The sequence below is a fragment of the Marmota flaviventris genome, chromosome 13, assembly GCF_047511675.1.
Source record: "Marmota flaviventris isolate mMarFla1 chromosome 13, mMarFla1.hap1, whole genome shotgun sequence".
Lineage (NCBI taxonomy): Eukaryota > Metazoa > Chordata > Mammalia > Rodentia > Sciuridae > Marmota > Marmota flaviventris.
In genome coordinates this window covers 96,368,134-96,391,159 of record NC_092510.1, presented here as the reverse complement: position 1 = coordinate 96,391,159, position 23,026 = coordinate 96,368,134, and the positions used below count along the sequence as shown (strand labels likewise).

The 23,026-nt window shown below is 39.0% G+C and overlaps 1 protein-coding gene across 3 annotated transcripts; it reads right to left on the bottom strand.

The window, feature by feature from the left end:
* Window positions 1-347: 347 nt before the first annotated feature.
* Zbtb43 (zinc finger and BTB domain containing 43) lies at window positions 348-22,701 on the bottom strand. 3 transcript variants are annotated; one of them, XM_027944213.2, is made up of 3 exons: window positions 22,579-22,701; window positions 18,507-18,629; window positions 348-4,025 (listed from the first exon to the last, which is right to left on the bottom strand). In XM_027944213.2, exon 3 carries the CDS (start codon window positions 4,000-4,002, stop codon window positions 2,599-2,601), a length of 1,404 nt encoding a protein of 467 aa, XP_027800014.1. In that variant the 5' UTR covers window positions 4,003-4,025; window positions 18,507-18,629; window positions 22,579-22,701; the 3' UTR covers window positions 348-2,598. The 3 variants fall into 3 exon arrangements, with proteins under 3 accessions (XP_027800014.1, XP_071457066.1, XP_071457065.1); XM_071600965.1 differs by lacking the exon at window positions 18,507-18,629; XM_071600964.1 differs by lacking the exons at window positions 18,507-18,629; window positions 22,579-22,701 and adding an exon at window positions 4,899-5,989.
* Window positions 22,702-23,026: the final 325 nt, after the last annotated feature.

Sequence of the window (23,026 nt, the reverse complement as noted above, 5' to 3'; positions counted from 1 at the left end):
GAGGCAGGAGTGCAGCATGACCTCCTAATCCTGCAAAGCAGAGTCCACCAATACTGCAGTTCCATATCCAGACTAAGGCTGACACCCAGCAACTCACAGGGCCTGGCTGACCCATAAGCAACCCCTATTTTTACCAAAACCTGAACTACCACAAAAAACTTCAAATAGCAGATGTGAGGACCTTATTTAAGTTCTACATTTAGCAGATGATGTACATATAAGGATTTCAATAAGATACTCCTCTCTTCAAACACATTAAGTCATAGCACAACTGTCTGCTTCCAAACTGCCACCCAGGGACTGGCCATACTCCTGGCTGAACAAAAGCTCTTTGTCACAACTCAAGATGAGGGTGCTGATTCAGCAGAACTGAAGGGTCATGATTTTCCCAGAATATTTCAGTTTTACATCTCAGACCCTTCTCTCCAAATGTGCTGATACTCAGTTCAATATAATGTTTAATGGGAAATGCACACCAAACTTTCTCAAAGGGGAGAAAATGTCTTGCTAATACCACAGGAGTGGTGATCAAGCTTTCGGCAGAATGGAATGGCTTCACTGACTCAGTATGGATATTAGTAGGAGCAATAAAACAATTTCTCCTCACACATAAAGGCTAGGATCATATAAAACTCACTGGCCTCTAACATGAGAAAAAGAGAAGGAGCAACTGAGCTTGATTGTACAGTCACATCCGCACAATTCCGTCAGTACACAGAAAAAGGCCTGCTAACTGGCAGTTTCAACACTAAGAGAAGATGATATTAAGGTGGCAAACAACCAAGAGGTAATATCTAGTTTCTAGGTTAAAAAACAATATATATTTATATTTATAATAAAATTTTAAATACAAAGTGCTTTTTATATATCGAGAATGATACAGTGTTAGTGAATAGATCCCTGTTTTGTAACCTTGATTACAAGAATTAACTGGTAAATAAGCATTTTCTTTCCCCTTTCCAGACAATGCTCAACAAGTAAACATCTTTGTGTTAGGAGCTTGAGGATCAGAGGCCATTGCCAGCGATGTCTACCATGTTAGATCAAAACCAAACTTTTTAAACAAAATTCACCCAAATCCAAGAAAAATTATTTTTATTTTAAGAAAAAAAATTCTACTTAGAAATAAGAGACCAGTTAAGTTTATGGAAAGATGACATAATAGTAGCACCCTGTCCTACCCTGATAATAACCTCAGGTACATTACACAGCTTAGGAGCACTCTGAGTATACACCTTCTTTTGATCCTAAAACATCTGACCAGCTGGCAGAAAAGGTCTCAGAATAGCTGCTTGTTTGTTGCTGGATATAGCTGTGTGGACTTGTCAATTTATGCACTCATCTGCAACCTGGAAGAATGAACCTGTAGAATATTTGGCTAAAATTAGGACTCCTTCCCCCTCTTGACACACATTGCTGCACTCAAAAGAAACTGGCAGCATTAGCTCTGTGTATCCTTCTAAGAGAGTATCCCCCTCTTCCACCAGTGTATTTTCAAGACTCCTCTTGTGCAGTGTTTTTCCCTCGGGTTTAACCTTTCATTCGTAAGATTCTGCTTCTCCTCAACTGTCGCTCTGACAATAGGAGTGCCATGCAGCACTGTTAACTCCTAGAGCTCACAGGTAACTCAGCCAAGACTTCTGCTCCTCCTTCCTGTGACATACGGTCACAGGCTGCCCTTGCTGGGAAGCACCATAATCTAAGATGGAGCAACAACTGGGGTACTACCTGGCACAGAGGTCAGAGTCACAACAGGCTAGATGTCTCTTAACCGGAGTAGATTTCACTGCCTGGATGCTACATTTAAAAAACAGGATTTGGGGCAGCAAACCAATTAGAAACACCTATCTCTGGCACCCAAAAGAATTACAATTAGATACAATTCAAACTCAAAGTTAGTATTAAAATACAAAACTGTGCCTTATTAAGAGTTTGAAACATTGTGACAGTCGCATCTTACAGAAACTGAAGCTTGTACCATAAGTTGTTTCAGAATGTTTGTTTTAGAGTGTTACCCTCTCAGGATCTCCATAGTTTTAGTTAAAATACTCTTTAGAAAGAATGAAACCAAAGAGAGCTCTGTTAATCAGTTTCTCATACTAGGAATCACATTATATGTAGCTTTTACATAAGTAGCATTTCATTCAGTGAAGCAGCTACCAAAACAAACCCACATTTCCTAAGTATCTATAGTTAAAGCAAAATAAAATTTCAACATGACCTTGTAATAATGAGTGATCAAAAACTGCTGCCACTGCAATGGAACTGGTAGGCTGGAGTCCAGTTCCAAGTACAGGTGTCTCTATTACCAAGTCCACCTGCTTCAAACACTATTGGCTTGAAGGTTTCCCTTGCCAGCTGGGCAGTGGGCTAACTTATCCCCATCGCCCATTTCAGGCCAAGATTGAAACATACAAAGTTGAAGAATTAGATTTTTTAATTGGCCTACTTAGAGCTGGTCTTTCAGAAATATCTTCCTTTTTTTTTTTTTTTAAGCCTCTCTCATAATAGCAAGTAGCATGCATCATCTGTGCCCAGATTTGCATTAATTACCATAGTTTATTTTTGTGCATGCCACTCAAGGGCCAGATCCTATTTTTAGTTAGCCTCAGTTGTATTCTGCTCAGCCTTTGCAGCTTCATAGGACTTGGTACAAGAAGTCACATGCCTGTGGAAACTGTCCCTCCACATAAATCTCTTTGCACAGATATTACACTCATACGGCTTAATGCCTGTATGAATTTTCATGTGGCCCACGAGATGGTGCTTCATTTTGAATTTCTTACCACAGACACCACAACCATAAGGCCGAAGACCGAGGTGCATGCTCATGTGTCGATCTCTCTGACTCTTGTGAGTGAAACTTTTCCCACACTGACAAGGATACAGCTTGTCAGTGGCTGAAAATCCTAAGTGGGAAGCTTCTTCTTTAATCCCTGTCACCATTTCAATATTCTCACTATAGCCTGCTGCAAGGGCAGCCTCCTGTCTATGCCCAATGAGATTCCCATCTGACCTCTCTCCAGAAAATTCTTCCATGGAAGAGCCATAGAAATCCACCTGCTCATCGTAGTTACTTTCATCAGCCTGTTCGTCAAACTCTGCTTCCACCTTCTTCTCCCCAATGGGAAAGTCCTCCTCCACTCCCGAAGGCTGCACCGAGTGCTCTGTCTGCATGGTGTTGATGGACTCAGTGACCTGGTGCTCATCGTAGGCTGCATGCACATCCATGCCCTCGCAAGCCTGCTCCAAGCGCTCAGGTTTCACGTGGATCCAGCGTTTGTGAGCCATTATGCTAGGCTTGCTATACATGGGCCGGGTGTAGTGGAACTCAGCGCTGTCACTGGCTCCCTCCTCCCCATCCTGGCTTGCCATTTCAGTACTCAGCCGGTCATGCTCCGTCGACGAGTTGCTGGGCAGGTATTCATGCTCCGTGAGCTGAGACGACAGCTCATCTTTGGTGCTCTCCTCTTCATTCTCACCATCTCTCAGTTCTTGGGCTTTGGGGAAATCAGTGTGGCTCCCAGAACCCAACTCAAAGCTCTCTACCAGGCCATTGTAACTACTGCTGCTTGGAGACTGGTGGTCACTGCCATGATTTAGCTTCTGACAAAGGACTGTAGGGTTTCCCTCTAAAACCTCAGTGCATTTGTCCACCACATGCCACATCTGGAGGAAGCTGGCTGCTGTTAAGTAACTAACGATTTCTGGAGCAGGCATTACTAGGCGTCCTGTGTAACTAGAGAGGAGAATGTTCTCAAACACTCTTGGGTTCATCACATCAGGCAAAACAATTCTCCTGCTGTTTTTCAGAAGTACTTGGTCACAAAAGTAGGGTGAACTGGCAGCAAGAACAGCTTTGTGTGCCCGGAAAATGTGGCCTTGAACAACAATGGAGACGTCACATAATTGTCCTTGCTGGCGCTGCTGGTTCAGTTTCTGCAGAATGGTGCTAGAAAAATCAGGAAACTCGACTCGAAAAGAGTTTGTTCCAGGCTCCATTTCATCACAAATCTTGTTTAGTACTATAAGAGAAAGAAAAGTTAGTACTAATTCCAGACCAAAGAGACACTTATTCTATACCCTTCTCCGTACCTAAGAAAACTAAACAAAGTTCCAAAGTTCCAAAAATTCTCCTTGCCTACGGGCACTATTGCAGATATGAGAGTGTCAAAAGCCAGAGTCACCCACAATCCTTCACAGAATTAACTCTTGATTTGCTTCTGTGTGTGAGAAAACAAAATCCACAGTGATTGTATTTGTAAACTATAAAAATCCTCTAGGTAAAACACAGTAAATATTTCTAATTAAAACAAACATGATTCCTACGAAAACAACTGAATTTTAAGACTCAAATTCAATTCACATTTGACCAGCTGTGGTGAGGGAAAGAGCAAAGAATTGTGGGAATAGGGCTGTGGATATAGCTCAGTGGTAGACGGTGTGCTATGCACGCTTAAGGCCCTGAGTTGGATCCTCCGCAAACCTCCCCTCTTGACACACAAAATAGTTGTGGGGGGAAGGAAACACAGATGCAAAGGCACTCAGGCAGGAATGAATCTGGCAATTCAAGTATCCCATAAGAGACTGCTAGGCTAGATTTCAGGGAGGGTGTGAGAATCAAGGGAACTGGAAACATTGTACCTTTGGTCTCTCAACACCAAAAAGGGTATATTCACTGAGGCCCTGAACAATGCAAGTTTCTCTAGCGGCTGTGGGAATTTTAGCCCTTGAAGAGGTTTTAAAGAAGTGAGGCTAGATGAAGTTGCAAAGCAAGGTACTCTGTCTATTTGGTGGTCTCCAAATGGGTTATAGAGCAAGGGAGACAGTAAATATTGTTTCTGCTACTAAATAGAATCAATTAAGACATAGAGCTACTACAAAGAATAAAGGATTACCTGTGTTATTACTGTACATACATCTTATGGGACAAGTCCTACATTAGAGATGATTCTTAACAATAGCAGCACATGATGAACTCTGCTAGGGATCCAGCCTATGCCCCATAACTCTATAGTAAATTAAAGCACACAAAAACACTCAAATGCCATATTTGATACTTATCAAACATCTCTACATATCAAGTCTTCTATGTTTGAGATAAAGAATCAGGCAATTCAAACAAAGACTGGAAGTTATTCTTGAGGAATAAGGAGAGGTGATAATAGAAGAAATGAATGTTTCTTGAGTAATTATATGCCAAGGACTGCACATCTTTTTCTACTTTAGTCTTTATAATTACTCTGCAAATGTAGGGCTTGATATTCTTAAGTTCAGCTATTTTAAGTAACTTTCCCAAGGTTAAAAGCCAGTTTTTAGTAAGTTGGGATATGAATTCAGGTCAGTATGATTCCAAAGCCTGTGGTATTTTTCCCATCATCTCACTCTGTCTCCTCTAACTTGCCAAAATGCCAGATCAGTTATTAATAATTTTAAGATAAGGACAATATTTTTGGAACGAAGAATTATTTATGGTTTTATACATCTTAAAACATTTCACAATAATTTTAAACAAAGATCATGAGGGCTGGGGATGTGGCTCAAGCAGTAGCGCGCTCGCCTGGCATGCGTGCAGCCCGGGTTCGATCCTCAGCATCACATACAAACAAGGATGTTGTGTCTGCCGAAAACTACTATTAAAAAAAAAAAAAAAAATCATGAGATTATTTAGGTTATTTGTAATTCTAGATTTGTATAGACTGGAGGTCTAAATGTAAATTCTGACAACTACATCTGGGTGAACAGATTCTCTCAGCTAGTTCTCACCACTATAGAATTTTCATTTTAACTATTTAAAAAAGAGAGGGCCAGGCACGGTGTCGCAAGCCTGTAATACCAGTGGCTTGAGAGCAGAGGCAGGAGGATCATGAGTTCAAAGCCAGCCTCAGCAATTTAGCGAGGTGCTAAGCAACCCTGTCTCTAATAAAATACAAAATAGGGCTGGGGATGTGGCTCAGTGGTCTAGTGCCCCTGAGTTCAATCCCTGGTTACAGCCCCTGAATAAACAAAACAAACAAATAAATAAATAAATTCACACACACACACACACACACACACACACACTCAAAAAGGGGGGTGGGGAGGGAGGACAGTGCATGCACATGTTAAAAAAATTATACAAAGTATTAAAAATCTGCTACCATTTATTCATCCAATGGAAATTACCTTTGACAAACTCCTGTATATCTTCCTAGAAATTTCTGTGTACATATATCAGAACAAATCATATATATCCTTTAAAAAGCCTCATCAAAATAGGTTGATTACCACTTTTTACTTTGCACTTAGCTTTGTCATTTAATATATCTCAAAGGCCTTCCCACACACTAGCCCCACAACAGCTACTCATTCTGTTTTTTGGCTACACAGTTCCTGGTCCACGAATACATGCTAATATAAGCAGTTCTCATAGAATTTCACTTGTCTAGATTTTTAAAATTACAAGCAATGCTACAATGATTATTGGCGTACCTTTGAAAATATCTATGGGGCAATTTCCACCAGTAGAGTTGCTGGGTCAAAGGACTGCACCATGAACATGCTGATATGTATTACCCAAACTACTTTCCAGAAAGCTTGTATCAAGTCACACCTTCACTAATAGTAAATGACAGTGTCAACTTCCCACACTCTAAGATTGGCTATTATTAAACAAGAAAAAAATGTTGCAAATCTTGTAAGGGAATAATCCATGATTCATTGCTACTTTAATTTTGTATTTCCCTAATTATGAGTAACATATCCTTTGCTCAAATAAACTGGGAAATTAATGTTGATTTATAAGATCATTTTGTAAATTCAGAAAATTAAGTTTATCCTTTGTTGCAATTCTTTTTTCTGTTAGCCAAACAGAACTTTTTGCCACAGTGAAATTCATGTAAAACAACCATTCTTTTTCCTTTTATGGCTCCAGAATTTTGTGTCAGACATAGAAGGACAATCCAAACTCCAATTTTTTTTTTAAATATAAGAGAATTCCTTATTTATTTTTTTCTTGGTAACATTTAAAAAGGCATTTAAACCTTTAATACATAGTTTACTTTGTTATGAAAAGTAAAGCTGGAACCTAGCCCTTTTCCTTCCAAATAGCTAGCCTATTTTCCTAACACCATTTATTGAATAATTCATCTTTTCCTCAAAAAGTTCAAGTATCTATTGTGGAATTCTAAACAACAAGACATTTAAAAAGAGTTCTACAGAAATAAATGCCATAAATGAGGTTATGGAAAATAGAGTAGGAAGCTCCTCCACCAACATAATTGAGAAGCTGGAAAATGATGATTGGGATCACTATTTCAGAACTCTGAAAGTGATCAGACATAGCAATGAAGAGAATGCTGGACAAAGAGAAAGACTGCTGAACTCAGAAGAAAGTAGTGTGTGCACCCACCATTCCTTAGCCCTGCCACACCTGGTGGCAAAGAGACCTGCATTCCTAGAGCAGTGGGCTGATGCCAGGATGCACAGTATGGAGCCTGTCCTCCAACCAAGTGGGGTTGGGTACTCTGGCTAGCCCAGCAGACCTGCACAGGTTTGTTTTGGCCTCCTCATGATACAGTGACCTATTACCTAGCCCTATTACCCAGTACCTTAGAGTGACTTCCCACTGGCATCTATTATAAGATTTAAGAACAGATGGACCTGGACCCAGAGAGAGAGAGAGAGAGAGACAGACAGACAGACAGACACATACACTTGAGGAAATCGCTAGCAGGTCACAGGCTGACTGCATATATATGGAAACTTCAGTGACTGCATGCAACTAGGAATACAGACTTTGCAAAATACTTTGGGAAAGTTCCAGACAACTGCAGATTCAACAAGTAGCAACAACAACAAAAAAAGTCCCTAGGGAGGAGGAGAATCTGATTTCGAGTTACAACAATACTCAAAATGCCCAGATCGCCACAAAAAGTCACAAAGCATGCATAGTAAAAGGAATATATGGCACATTCATAGGAAACAATAAACCATGCTGAGGAAACTGAGACACTGACTTTTACTATGGTTTGTAGTGTCCCCCAAGAGTTCATGTGCTGTAAACTTCATCCCCAAATTAATATGCTAAAGGTATCTGGAGGTGGGGCCTTTGGGAGGTAATTAGCATGGTGTTAATACTTCATAAGAAGATTAAGAAAGATCTGAGCTAGCATATTTGCTGTCTCTGTCTTGCCATGTGGTTTCCCATCTCACGTTATGACGCAGCAGGAAGGCCCTCACCGGATGCCAAGCAGATGCCAGCATCACGCTCTTGGACTTCCCAGCCTCCAGAACTATGGGCCAAATAAATTTCTGTTCTTTATAAATTACCTGGTCTTGGGTATTTTGCTATAGTAACAGAAAATAAACCAAGACATAATTACTAGTCACAGATGTTCAATCAATTGTTTTAAATATGCCCAAAGGACTAAATAAATCTATGAATAAAGAACTAAAGGAAATCAGGAGAAAAACATCAATAAGGCAATAAAAATTATAAAAAGGAACCACATATCAATTGTGGAGCCGGAAAGTACAATAGCTGTGTTGTGAGCTGAATTGTATCCTCCCCCGCCAATTCATATGTTGAAGCCCTATTACCCAGTACTTCAGAGTGACTCTAATTGGAAATAGGTCCTTTAAAAAAGTGATTAAGTTAAAATAAGGCCATTTTGGTGGCTCTACCACAACATGACTAGTGTCCTTTTAAGAAGATGAGATTTGGACACAAAAAGAGACAGCATGGATGTACACATTTAAAGAAAAGACCATGTGAGGCCCAAGTGAGAAGGCGGCCATCTACAAGCCAAGGAAGAGGCTGCAGGGGAAACCAAACAAATCAGCACCTTGATCTTGGACTGCTAGGAAGTCAGAAGGTAGTGGGATGACATCTTTAAAATACTAGAACAGGCACAGTGGCACATACCTATAATGGGGAGCGACTAGGGAGACTCAGGCAGGAGAACTGTGAGTTCAAAGCCAGCCTCAGCAACTTAGCAAGGCCTTAGGCAATTAGTGAGACCCTGTTTCAAAATAAAAACATAAAAAGGACTGGGGATGTGGCTTAGTGGTTAAGTGCCCGTAGGTTCAATCCCTGGTACCAAAAAAAAAAAAAGGAGAAAGGTATTTCCAGGTAAATAGAAACTAAGGGAATTCATTACCAGTAGACCTGCCTTATGAGAAATGCTAACAGGGGTCCTTTAGGCTGAAACATAAAGACTCTTAGACTGAAAACTGAAGCCACATGAAACAACAATACTGGCAAAGACAAGTAACTACTTAAGTAAATATAAAAGCCACTATTATTGTACTTTTGGTTTATAATTCCTCTTTAAACATGATTTAAAATAAAAATGCACAAACCAATAATTACAAAACGATGTTAACAGGCACATAATATATAAAAATGCAATATGTGACAATAACAAAATGTAGGCAAGGACAGGAGATAAACAGGAGCAGAGTACATATGTTGAAAATATTTGATATTACTTGAGTTAGGTTGTTATAAGTTTAAAATGGTCATTGTAAAACTCAAAGTAACTAAGAAACTAACTAATTGAAAAAAGCATGTCACAAAATAAAAATAATATGGTATATTACAAAAAAAAGGAAAAAAACATAAATATTAAAGTGGGGGAGAGACAGTAATAGAGGAAGTGAGGCAGCTAAAAGATAGAAATAAATCCTTATCAGCAATCACTTTAAATGTAAATGGGTTAATCTCAAGAGATTGGAAGAATAAATTAAAACATATGATTTTTTTACATGACACTTTAGACTCATTTTAGATATGAAGATACAAAAAGTTGAAAGTAAAAGAATAAACAAAGAAATTCCATGTAAAGAGTAACAAAAGGAGACTTAGGATGGCTGTATTATCAGAATCATCAGGTTTTAAGTCAAAACATTACAAAAGACAAAAGGACCTCATACGTTAAAAAGATGTCATCCATCAAGAAGGTATTCTACAATTATAATCATATATAGAGGACTCCAAAATCATAAAAGGCAGAAATGGATAGAACTGAAGGGAGAAACATAATTTTAAAAGTGGAGACTTTAATGCCCACTTAAAAAAAAAAAAAAAAAGATTTTTTTTAGTGTTGACAGACCTTTATTTTATTTATTTACATGCAGTGCTGAGAATCAAACCCAGTACCTCACAAATGCCAGGCAACTGCACTACTACTGAGCCCCAGCCCCAGCACCCACTTTTAACAATGTTCGTAAGGGATATTGGTCTTTTTTCTACTCATTGTTAAAAGTTAGATATTGAAGTTTCCACTTATTATTATAAAACTGTAATTCTCCCTTCAATGTTATCCATTTTTGAATCCTATCCAGATACTGCCAATCAAAATCTGAAGCATATTATAAGGATCAATCACCATGATCAAGTGGGTTTTATTCTTTGCTATGGTTTGGATGTGAGGTGTCTCCCAAAAGCTCACAAGTGAGACAATGTGAAAGGGTTCAGAGGGGAAATGATCGTTGTGACAGCCTTAACCCAATCAGTAAAATAATCATCTGATGGGATTAACTGAGTGGTAACTAAAGGCAGATGGGCATTAGGGACATGGCTTTGGGGTGTATATTTGTATCTGGCAAGTGGAGATCTCTCTATTTCCAGATCATCATGTGAGCTGCTTCCCTCTGCCACACTCTTCTACCATGACTTATGTTCTGCCTCACCTCGACCCCTGAGAGATGGAACCAGCTTTCTACGGACTAAAACCTCTAAAACCACGAGTCCCCAAATAAACTTTTCCTCCTCTACAAATGCGCTGGTCAGGTCTTTCACTCACAGCAGTGAAAAAGCTGACTAAAACATTCTTGGAATACGAGGATGGTTCAACATAGGAAACTAATTAATATATCTCATTAACAGAAAAAAAAGGGGGGGAAAGTTCCACATGATCATCTCAATTGATACAGAAATAATATTTGACAAAATTTAACACCCTGTCATGATAAAAACAGTCAAGAAACTGAGAGCCCTGTAGAAGAAAACTGTCTCAATATAACAAAACTGTCTCAATATGAAAATCCCACAGATAACAACATATTCAACAGTGAGAGAATGAAAGCTTTTCCTCCAAAATCAGGAATAAGACAAAAATGCCTGCTTTTACCACTTCTATTCAACACAGTATTGGAAGTTCCAGCCAAAGCAATTAAGCAAGGAATAGACATTTAAATTGGAAAGGAAGAAGCAAAAATTATCTATGTTCAAAGCTCACATTGTTTATAGAAACCCTTAAGATTTCACATAAAATTGTTAGAATGAACTCAGCAAAATAGCAGAATACACCATCAACACAGAAAAATCAGTAGTTTCTATACACTAACAATGAAGGACCCAAAAAGACAACTAAGAAAAATAATTCCATTCACAGTAATGTCAAAAAGAATAAAATACTTGGGAATTTACCAAGAAGATAAAAACAAAACTTTTATACTAAAAACTACCAAATCTTGTGTAAGAATTAAAGAATCAGAAAATAAATAAAAAGACATCTCCTGTTTGTGGGCTAGAAGATTTAATATTGTTAAGATAATAGTATTATCCAAAATGATACATGGATTTGTTACTGTTTGGATCTGGAATATCCCTCAAAAGCTTATGTATTGGAACCATAGTCCCCAAAGCAGCAAGATTCAGAAATGGTGCTTTTAGGCAATGACTGGATCATGAGGGCTCATTTAATGGATTAATTTATTGATAACGGAATGAACTACTGAGAAGGGGGAAACTAGCTAGAGGAAGTGTGCCCTAGAAGGATTTATCTCCATCCCCACTTCCCTGCTGCCATGAGCTGACCAGGCTTCCTCCACCATGCCCTTCTATCAGGATGCTTCTCTGCCTTACAGCCAGCTGACAATGAGCTGAAAACTCTGAAACTGTGAACCAAAATAAATCTTTCCTCCTCTAAGTTGTTCTTGTCAGGTATTTTGGTCACAGTGACAAAAAAGCTGACTAACACAAGATTCCATGCAAGTCCTATTAAAAACCCAGAGGTATTTCTGGCAGAAATGGAAAAATTTTATCCTAAAACTCACATAGAATTTCAAGAAACTCAGAACAGCAAAACGATGTGTGGGGAGGGGGACAAGGAGAACAAAGTTGGAAATCCAATTTCAGAATTTACTACAAAGCTATAGTAATCAAAATAGTGTGGTATGGGCAAAAAGATGAGCATAGAGAACAATGGAATAGAATCGAAACCCAGAAATAAACCTTCACATCTATGGCCAATTTGAACTGTGATAAGGGTGCTAAGGACATTCAAAGGGGAAAGAGCAGTTTTTTGAACAAACAGTGCTGAGGACTCTATATACCCACATGCAAAAGGACCTCAAAGGCTGGACCCTTACCTTATGCCATTTACAAAAATAAAGGATCAAAGGCTTATATATATTTAAGAGGTGAACTATTAACTCTTAATATGGGCAAAATTTAAATAAAGTAGACTTCATCAAAATTAAAAATTTGGGGGCATCAAATGATACTATCAAGGGATGGGGTACAGCTCATCATGAGTCCCTCAATTTGGTCCCCAGAAGTTAAAAAAAAAAAAAAAAAAGATGCATCAAGAATAAAGACAACCATGGGATGGAAGAAAACATTTACAATCATATATATGACAAGAGTCTAACCTAGCACCCAGAACATATAAGGAATTCATCCTACAACTCAATAATTAAATGACAAACCAATTAAAAAGTAGTTCAAGAACATGAATGGATATTATCTAAAGAATATAGACAAATGGTCAATAAGCTTAAGATGTCACATTAGCCATTAGGCAAAACCAGAATGAGAAACCACTTCACTCCTACTAGGATAGCTATAATAAAAAGTCCTTTGTGCTGACAAGCACAAAGGTGCTGACAAATGTCCACATACTGCTGATGGAAATGTAAAACAGTATAGCTACTTTGGAAAAGTTTGGCAGTTTCTCAAAAAGTTATACACAGAATTACCATATGCTTCAAAGTCTACAGCTAGGTATATACCCCAAACAACAGGGATTCAGATACTCATATGTAAATGTTCACAGCAGCACTATTCACTACATTGCCAAAAGGTGGAAACAACCCAAGTATTCACCAAAAGATGAATGGATAAGCAAAATATTACTCAGTCCCAGAGAGAAATGAAATTCTGATGTTCCACAACATGAACACTGAAAACATTATGCTCACTGAAAGCCAGATCAAAAGGACAAATGTGAAATATTTAAAATAGGCAGATTCTCAGCACCACATATAAATAAATAAAAATAAAGGTTCTGGGGCTGGGGTTGTGGCTCAGAGGTAGAGTGTTCACCTAACATGTGTGAGGTACTGGGTTCGATCCCCAGTACAACATAAAGTAAAAAACAAAGACACTGTGTCTACCTATAACTAAAGAATAAATCTTTAAAAAAATAGTTTAAAAAAAATAAAGGTCCGGGCTGGGGATGTGGCTCAAGTGATAGCGCGTCCGCCTAGCATGCGTGAGGCACTGGGTTCGATTCTCAGCACCACGTAAAAATAAAATAAAGATATTGTGTCCACCTAAAACTAAAAGATAAATAAATAAATAAATAAGGTCCATCTACAACTTCAAAATAAAAAAAGATAAGATTACAAGGGGGACTAGGAAATGAGGAGTTATTTCTAATGGGTGATAAAATAATTTTCAAAATAGTAGTGTTGGTTGTACAACACTGACTGTAATTAGCACCACTGAATTGTACACTAAAAAATGGTTAACATGGGGTTGAGGATGTAGCTCAGTGGTAGAGTGCTTACCCAGCATGCACAAAGTCCTGGGTTTAATCCATAGCATTAACAAAAAAAAAAAAAAAAAAAAAGGTTAAAACAGCAAATTGAAAATTATATATATATTTTACCACACAGAAAAAAAAAAAAAACTGGAAAAAATTGTCATTTTTTTTTTTAACTGTGTCAAGGTGGTAATGATCCTTGAAGTTTACTAAGTATCTGAACTTTGCCCTTAAATTTGGGTAAATGTAACATTTCTCCACATTCTCTGACATTAGTAACATATAAAAATCTAAAATTCTCTTATAGGTTTTCCTGCTGTCTAGTAATATTTACACACTCACAAGCAACTGTAACTATATTGAGTACAGTTGCTGTTTCAATTGGTTAGAAGATTAACTCACTAAAAATACCCCATAAAACACACAAGGAATTATGGGGAAATACTGTTGTCCTTGGAGAGTTTAAATCTGGTAGAGCAGATAAAACACATTTATACAACATTTTATGCAAGGCAAAGCCTGATGAAAGTACCATAAGAAAATCACAAATCCACAAGGAATTCAGAGGGTACCTGGCATACTCTAGAGTTGTATGTCCCATTATTATACATTTTGGTGTCATCCGAGTAAAAAGACAACTTGAAGACAGGCATATAACTCTTCTCATCTACCACAACCTCACAGAAATATGGAAAAATTCGACTGATTTCTAGAACTTAGGGAACAGTGTTATCTACATGGCACAATCTTTTAAGAAATTTAAGATACAGTGGATATGGATCCAGATTGAAGGGAGACATTGCAACTTCACTTCCTGCTCCAGGCAATCCTGGTATAGTAACAGTAATTCTCAGGGAGGATTAGAACACCCCTTCATTTGGAGAGCCCAGAGCTAAAAGCCAGGGTAGGGTGGGCCATGGGACAGGCAGGTGCTACAGATTGACAACATTCAAAAGTGGTGATATTAGGATCTCAAAGGTTGCACATTGCCTCAGCAAGAAAATACCTTAATCAAAGGGCTGGGTCTTAGTCATTCAAATGACCATCCATCATTTATCAGCAGGGCCTAAGAGACAACAGAGGCTCCTATCCTAGTATCACAATTTCACCAGCTCAAAAGAAAGTGCACAGAACCCAAGCCCTCTGGAGAGTGCCTGAAGCCTAACCCCCATCCCCAGCTATTCCACTCAAGCTAAACCCTGCTGTCAACATGGCTCAGCCCTATATCCAGCTTATGAACTAATTAAAAGTTGGTTCTAACAACATTTAAGTGTGCAATGAAGGACACAAAACAATTTACAGAGGAGTAAAATTTCAGTCCTGAACAGAATGCTTCCCTCAAGAATAAAAATAATACAACCAACAAGGGTCTGCAAATAGATTCTACAATATCAAAAAAGAAAATGACAAGGAATAGGCAAAAATACATTTTAGATAACACTTCTTAAATTGATGTTTTCCATCAGCTTTAAGAAAACACAGTCTCTTTGAAGTATAAGGAAGATGAAACAAAATAGTGGAATGATATGAAAAAAGAGGATAAAGAAGAAATTTATACAGGTCACAGAGAACATCAATAAATTTCTGCCCCAAACAAAAATACACAGGGCACATTTGATTACATGTGATTACACAATGTAATAAAACTAGAAATGTTAAAAGTAGTGGGGAGGAAAGGGGCAAGAAAATAAAGGTGGGAGAAAATCTGCTAATAAATGTTATATGAAATCCTAGTATCAAAACTAGACAACAGAGGAAAAAACTACAAGCCAGGGCTGGGACTGTGGCTCAGCGGTAGAGCGCTCCCCTCACACGGGCAGGACCCAGATTCCATCCTCTGCACCACATTAAAAAAAAATAATAATAAAGGCATTTTGTTGTGCCCATCTACATCTAAAAAATAAATATTAAAAAAAACTACAAGCTGGTCCCATTTATTAACATAAAAAGAAAATGGTAAGTTACGTGGCATTCTGATTTATTTGCTTTAATCCTCATGGCTATAGTGCACTGAGTATGGTAAACTGAAGAAACTGAGTTACTGGTCCCATTACATGGAGAGTAAGATCTTACATTATGGTAAAATTGCCATCAAAAAGTAATTTCAGGGGCTGGGGTTGTGGCTCAGCGGTAGAGTGCTCGCCTCACACGTGCAAGACCCTGGGTTCGATCCTTAGCACCACATTAAAAAAAAAATAAAAAAATAAGTGAAATAAAGGTATTGTGCCCAACTACAACTAAAAAATATACATATATATATATATATATATATATATATATATATATATATATATATTTTTTTTTTTTTTTTTTTTTTTTTTTAAAGGTAATTTCAAGACGCCTGGAGTTGTGGCTCAGTGGTACAGCGCTTGCCGGGCATGTGCAAGGCCCTGGGTTCGATCCTCAGTACCACATATAAATAAATAAAAAGATCCATTGACAACTATAAAATATTAAAAAAGAAAAATAAAGCAATTTCAAGAGATCTCCTTGGCTTTCTTCCGGTTAAGACCAACCCTGGCAATGAACAGATCATTACCTATACTTTCTTTTACAAGTGGCAGTGAGTGGTTGGAAGAAAAGATGAATGGGATTATCTTGTTGAAGGCTGAGTTTGAGCATTAAATGTGGGCACTGGGGGAAGCACTGAGAAGTTCAGAGTGACATGCTACAAAACATGGTTCAAGAAGGTTAATCAGTTGATGGACTAAAGCAAAAGAAGTCTGATGGAGAGCCTAATTAAAGTGCATATGCACACACACACACACACACAAATGGTTGCCCCCATTATCTGAAAGGGATTGTTCCAGAACCCCCTCAAAATTCAAAATCTGTGGATGCTTCAGTTCCTCATATAAAATGGCATCATAATATTTGCATGTAACTTATACATGTCCTCAAGAATACTTTGGATCATCTTTAGATTATTTATAATACTGAATACAATGTAAATGTTAGCTCAATGGTTTTTAAACTGCATTGTTTAGGAAATAACAACAAGGAAGAAAAGTCTATGCTTGTTTAGTATGGCTGCAATTTTTTTCTGAATATTTTCAATCTGTGGTGAATTGAAACCATGGATGTAAAACTCACAGATACAGAAGGCTGACTGTATATAATGTGCTTTGCCCACACCATAGGACAATGTCTAGGCAAAGCACTTGTCCATTTGTTAGGTCCTTTTAATATTTATTATACAGAATAGGCAATAGAGACCAAGAGGCCCATTTTATTTGCCTAAGGTCATTGTATGGTTTGGATTTTTAATGTCCCTAGGAAGCTCAAGTGTTAGGCAATGCAGGAATGTTCGCAGGTAAAGAGTCATAGCCTTATCAGTGAATTAATCCACTTAATGGATTAATAATATAAATGGATTACTGGGTGGTAACTATAGACAGGTGAGGTGTGGCTGGAGGAGGTAGGTCACTGGTGACCCACCTTGGACTGTATCTGTCCCTGAACCCCACTTCCCAGTCCTAGTTGCTATGAGCTAAGCAGCTCCCCCACCCCATGCCCTTCTTCCATGATGTTCTGCCTCACCTCAGACATAGAGCAATGGAGTTAGCCAGTGAAAGAGTGAGCCTAAAATAAACTTTTATTCTTACAAGTTGTTCTTGTCAGGTATTTTATTCACAGCGATGCAAAGCTGACTAACACAGTCACATATATAGTAAATTTACAGTACTTGTTCAGACCCAGTATAGTCTGAGAGGTGGAATGGTACGGAAGGTAACAGTGAATACCATTTTCATGTATAGCCTAAACAATCTATAATTTAGGTTATAAACAATATATTCATACACTCCAGAGACTTCACCAGCCTCAGACTTAATTAGATATTAGCAATTTATTTTATCTTGCACATAATTAAGAAAAAAAATCCAACAGCAAGTTTTTCTAAAACAAATATACTAGTCTCAGTTCATTCTCTCCACCCTTCATGATAGCCATCTGGCTTTTTAAAAGCAGAAGATAAAGGGCAATAATACTGAAGAATCCCTGAACTAGAAGACCTTCAAGATCCATTCCAACTCCTATGAATTTAATAGTAGTCACTATTTATTATTCGGCTGAGGAGGTGTATATTGAGTTTTATGCACCATTTAAACAAGAACTAAACATTTGAAAAGCACAGATATGGCAATATAACAGGAAAGCCAGGCCCACCAGCTACTTGTCTTGAAGCCCTTCCGAGATTTCTTTAATCAGAGCATATGGTAATTTGCATGCTTGCTATAGAAAGCACATTTAAACACAGTAAATGTTGCTTTAGTAAATTTAAAGTCTGGCACAAATGTACAAAAATACCAACACCCCATGCCTACCAAAATTCTTTACATTAGCCAAATGCTTTATAATCTACGAAGTACACTATGTAAACTTGGGTCTTGAACACCTCTGTTCTACCATCATACTCAATTTAAAGAGAAGTAAACAGAGTTCAGATTAAAAGACTGTCCCTGGTTACCCTTCTTATAAGAGGCATGTGAAGATTCAAACAGAAGTGTAACCAAATCTAATAATCTCCGATTAAAATAAAAAAAATTTCCCCCAAATTAAATGCTCTATCAGTGCAAAGTATGGCAGTGATTGGCCTTTTAAGTGTGCAACATCTCCTCTTCAGAAGAGAAGAATCATCTGGTCTAAAGTCATTAAGAATCTTGACAAACTACATCATTATTTTTGCTGAAAAGAGAAACAATTACAGTAAATGGTTTTAAAATTTGTATCAAAGGCAACTTTATAGCTTACCTAAAGTAAAGCTGTATTCCTGGGATAAAGTTCCTTATGCCATGGCCATCAAAAAACAGTATGAATGAATGAGGAAGAAACATTCATTTCTTGGTTTTGCTTCAAATTAAATCACATCGACTTCTGAAAGGAAAAATTATGTTGAAAATGTAAGAGATGCTGGTGCCACCAACTCTGTACATGTGCCTCCCTAGTAAACACTACTTCTGTGAGTAGCAGAAAGAAAACTAATAAAGACTGGTGTTTTTGGTTGGATGAACTTTCATTCTGAAACTTCTTGGCTTCTTCATTTGTATTTTTTATTTGATTTTATTTATCTTCTTTGAGAGAGTCTTGCTATAGTCTCACATTACAGTCTTTGATTTGAGATATTGTCTTGCAAAGATAATGCAGGGTTTCTATCTACTCCTTGCCTAATTTCCTTTAACGTTAATATTTTACATTACTATGGCATCTTTGTTAAAAGTAGGACACCAGCAATGGTCAATGCCTATAATTTTGCAGAATTAAAATATTCTTTGGGGGACAGTGATGCAGCTTAGTGGCATACACCAGGCTCTGGGTTCAAAAAAAATTCTAAAATAATAAGTATCCTTTAGAGGAGTACTTTTGGTCTCCTGACCATTGTCAATAAGCATTCTTGTATCTTTTTCTAATTGGAAAACTTGGAAGAATTTAATAAACTCAATTTTGATTTTTTTACAATAGTTCTTTTTTAAAATATATTTTTAATTGTAGTTGGACACAGTATCTTTATTTTTTATTTTTATATGGTGCTGAGGATCAAACCCAGGGCCTCGCACATTCTAGGCGAGCGCTCTATGGCTGAGCCACAACCCCAGTCCCTCAATTTTGATTTTTAAAAGAACAAGCCAGGGCTGGGGATGTGGCTCAAGCGGTAGCGCGCTTGCCTGGCCTGCGTGCGGCCCGGGTTCGATCCTCAGCACCACATACAAACAAAGATGTTGTGTCCGCCAAAAACTAAAAAATAAATATTAAAATTCTGTCTCTCTCTCTTTCTAAAAAAAAAAAAGAACAAGCCACCTACTTTATATGAAATTTGATTTATGACTCCCTTCAATTTTAAATCACAGCTGAATGTCTTAAAACTTCTAAGGCAAAACATTCCCTTAAGGTAAACTTTGAAATTCAAAAGAGAAGATATTGTTCTCCAGTTATGTCATTTTTCCATTATACTTCAATCAAATCAAGGGTTTTTATGTTTTGTTTTGTTTTTTATTTTTGGTGATACTGGGGATAGAACCCAGAGGATGCTCTACCACTAAGCTACATCCTCAACCCATTCTATGTTTTATTTTGAGACAAGGTCTTACTAAGGTACCCAGGCTGGCCTGGAACTTGTGATCCTCCTGTCTCCTGTATCTGCCTTCAGAATAGCTGGGATTACAGGCCTGTACCACCCTACAAGGAGATATTTTTAACAATACTTTCATATGCAAGAGAATTCAGGGTAAGATATTCAACAGAAGTACTCATTTCAATAAAATTATTAACTACATATCAAGATATAAAAGTTTTTTCTCAGTAATTACTAATAAGACAAAAGTCTTATTTGCAAATAAGGTGAAAAAGAAAAGTTCATGAAAAATGAATATAAAGCACTGACTGAGTCAACTCATTTTAAGAAACACCCTTTTTCACATTTTAAAATGTTTGAAATCAGGATATGATCACCAAGTGGCAGTTTTAATAGTTGTCACTGCCTTAGATAACGCTAGAGTGTTTCTGATGGCACAAAGGATGATACCATGTGGAAAAACTATGGATACACCTCTAGACTGAAAAGCATTCAGAAAAGCTGGGGTTAGAATGTTAAGTTTAATGAGCACTTATTTATTTAATGAGCAACTTATTTTTACATATTTTCCCCTTTAATACATGCATTAGAAAAATGTATTGACATAGATTTTTTAAAGTCTAAAAAAGTTAAAATGTTTCCAATAAGAATAAAATAGTCCAAAACGATAGCAAAGAGTTTTGTTACAGCTTAACTGTAATTTAACTGGTAGTATTTTTCTCCCCTTGGTGTTACATAAAACAATTGATGGCATTTAAGATTCAATGAAATATGATACTAATTCAGCTGTTATCTTATTAGAAAGTTTGATAAACTACCCTAAAGTCAAACTGAAAGCTTAAAGAACAAAATACAAAAACAAAGGCATCTCCCATAAGAAATAACACATAATTTTGTATTACGGTAACAAAAGGGCTATTTTTCCAACCTTACAAGCTTTCTTCATATAAAAAGTAAAATCTTTTCTTAAAAGTTTCCTCCTTAGGCAGATTTCTGCACTGATTCTGAAGAAGGTGGAAAGAGCAGAGCCAGGATAGGAATCTGCTGCAAACAGAAATCTTGAAGATTTAAACCAAACTCTTTTTCAAAGGCCCTCAGGTTAACTCACTGCTGTGAAGAGTAGGCCTCAATAAACAGGTTCCACTAATGTTCCTAACAAATTTTTAAAATATATTTAAAAAGAGCATACTGGTTTCAGGAGACTCCAGTGAGTACTTTTTGTGTGTTTATTGTGTAAAATATAAATAACATAAAATCATTTAAATCTGTAAGCGTACAGTTCAGTGGCATTAAGAATCTTCACAATGCTGCTCAACCATGAGCACAATTCATTTCCAGAACTTTTTTATCATCCCCAAAACTTTGTATCCATTGAACAATACTTTGACTACAGCATAGCCTACTTCCTATCTTTATGAATTTGCCTATTTAAGATCATTTCAGAAGTCTCAAACAATATTTGTCCTTGTATCTGGTGCATTCCTCCAATGGTACTTTGGTAAAACAGTGAATGATCCCTAATTAACAAGTTTCTCCTTATTTAACTGGACAGTGGCACAATCTCTGAGCTACGCACATAGCTCTCCTAGAAATCTTTCTATCCTTCAGAGATCCCCAAAGGCAGAAGATCTCAACCTGACCCTTCCTCAGCTTGTAGAACGGACTAGTTGACCAGTTCTAACTCAAGGAGTAGGCTCCAAAGAGCCCTGGAGGGCATGGGGGTAGGTGGATAAAGCAAAGGGATGTAGGCCGCTGTGCATGCCTGGAAAAACCGTAGGCAATAAAAGGCAAAGATTCATCAAGCTGCTTTGGTCCTGAGTTGGATCTCCTGTCTGTCCACCAGGTGCTCCTGCACCCTGACACTTGTTTAGGGTGGGTGGCACCTGTCAGAGCTGAGACCAGACTGCGGTCGAGTCACTGAGAATGTCACCAGTGCAGGGAGTTTCACGGGGTCATGAGTCACCTTCATAGCTCAGAGATCTGGGCAGGCCTGCCCCGCCCCGCCTGGACAAACCCAGTAGGGAGAATCAGAAACGAGAGAGAAAGACACAAAATCAGCAGAAAGTTAGAAACAAACAGATGGCCAAAAAGGTCAGTATGACATCCAAGCCGAGAATGAGAGGAAGAGCTGAGTGGCAGAGACAGGGTCAAGAAACAGAGAAGCAAGAAGACAAAAATAAAGACAGGGTCTGGACACTCAGAGACAGCTCAAAGACACAAGGTGGGGAGAAACACCAGGTTGACAGGGGCCACGACAAGACACAAAAAGGCCAGGTGACAACAGGTGATAGAGACAGCCACAGGGGTGAAACAGAGGGAAACGGAGATCAGAGAAGTCCTGGCACAGCCCTTCTCCAGCCTCGACTCGCCAGGTCTGGCCTGGGTGGCTTGAACCCCAGGCCGCCAAGCCGCGCCCACCCGCGCCCCGAAAGGCCAACGGACGGACGGGGGCGGGATCTCTAAGCGCCCGGGCCCGCCGAGCTCCGCTGCCGCGGGGTGACCTTGGCGGAGAAGCTGCCCGGGGTTGGGGGGATCTCGGTGTCGCTGTCTGCGCGCCAGGAGGGCCAGAGACCCCGGGAGTCGGACGTGGGGCGCTGGGACTCCAACCGCCCGCGCGGCTTCAGCATTCCGGTCGAAGGGATGGGCCCGAAGGGGACGGCGGCGCGCGCGCCCGGGCCTGCGGAGAAGTCCTCAACCCTCCCCCGGCTCTTCCTCCTCTCGTCCTCGCCTTCGGTAGTTCCGACGCCGCCATACCTGCCACGGGCTCCACGCCTCAAGTCCCCCGCCCGAGGCACCCTCTCAGCCGCCAGCGCCAGGCCTCTTCAAGCCGTCGCCCGCCGCGACAGCCTCAGCCTGCGCCTCCCGCCCCCGGAAACGCTTCTCGGTCCCGCCCCCGAAACCGCCAGTGCTTCCGGGGGTGCGTCAGCGAGAGAGCGTGGGCGCATGCGGCATGCCGCTCGGGGCGGGGCGTCAAGAGCGCACGCCGAGGTGTCTGCGCCTTTCCCGTGCTCAGTAGGTTTTAGGGAGTGAGTCTACTGATGGAAACTGGAGCAACGATTCTGGGTTCCAAACCCTTTTAAAACCTTGACCTATTTCAGGTCATCCAGCAGACATTATGTCAAAATCCGTGTCAGCCTCCAACAACGCCCGATCCGCTGTTTGGTATATCGTAGATGCTCAGTAAATACTCAGTGAAGGGACC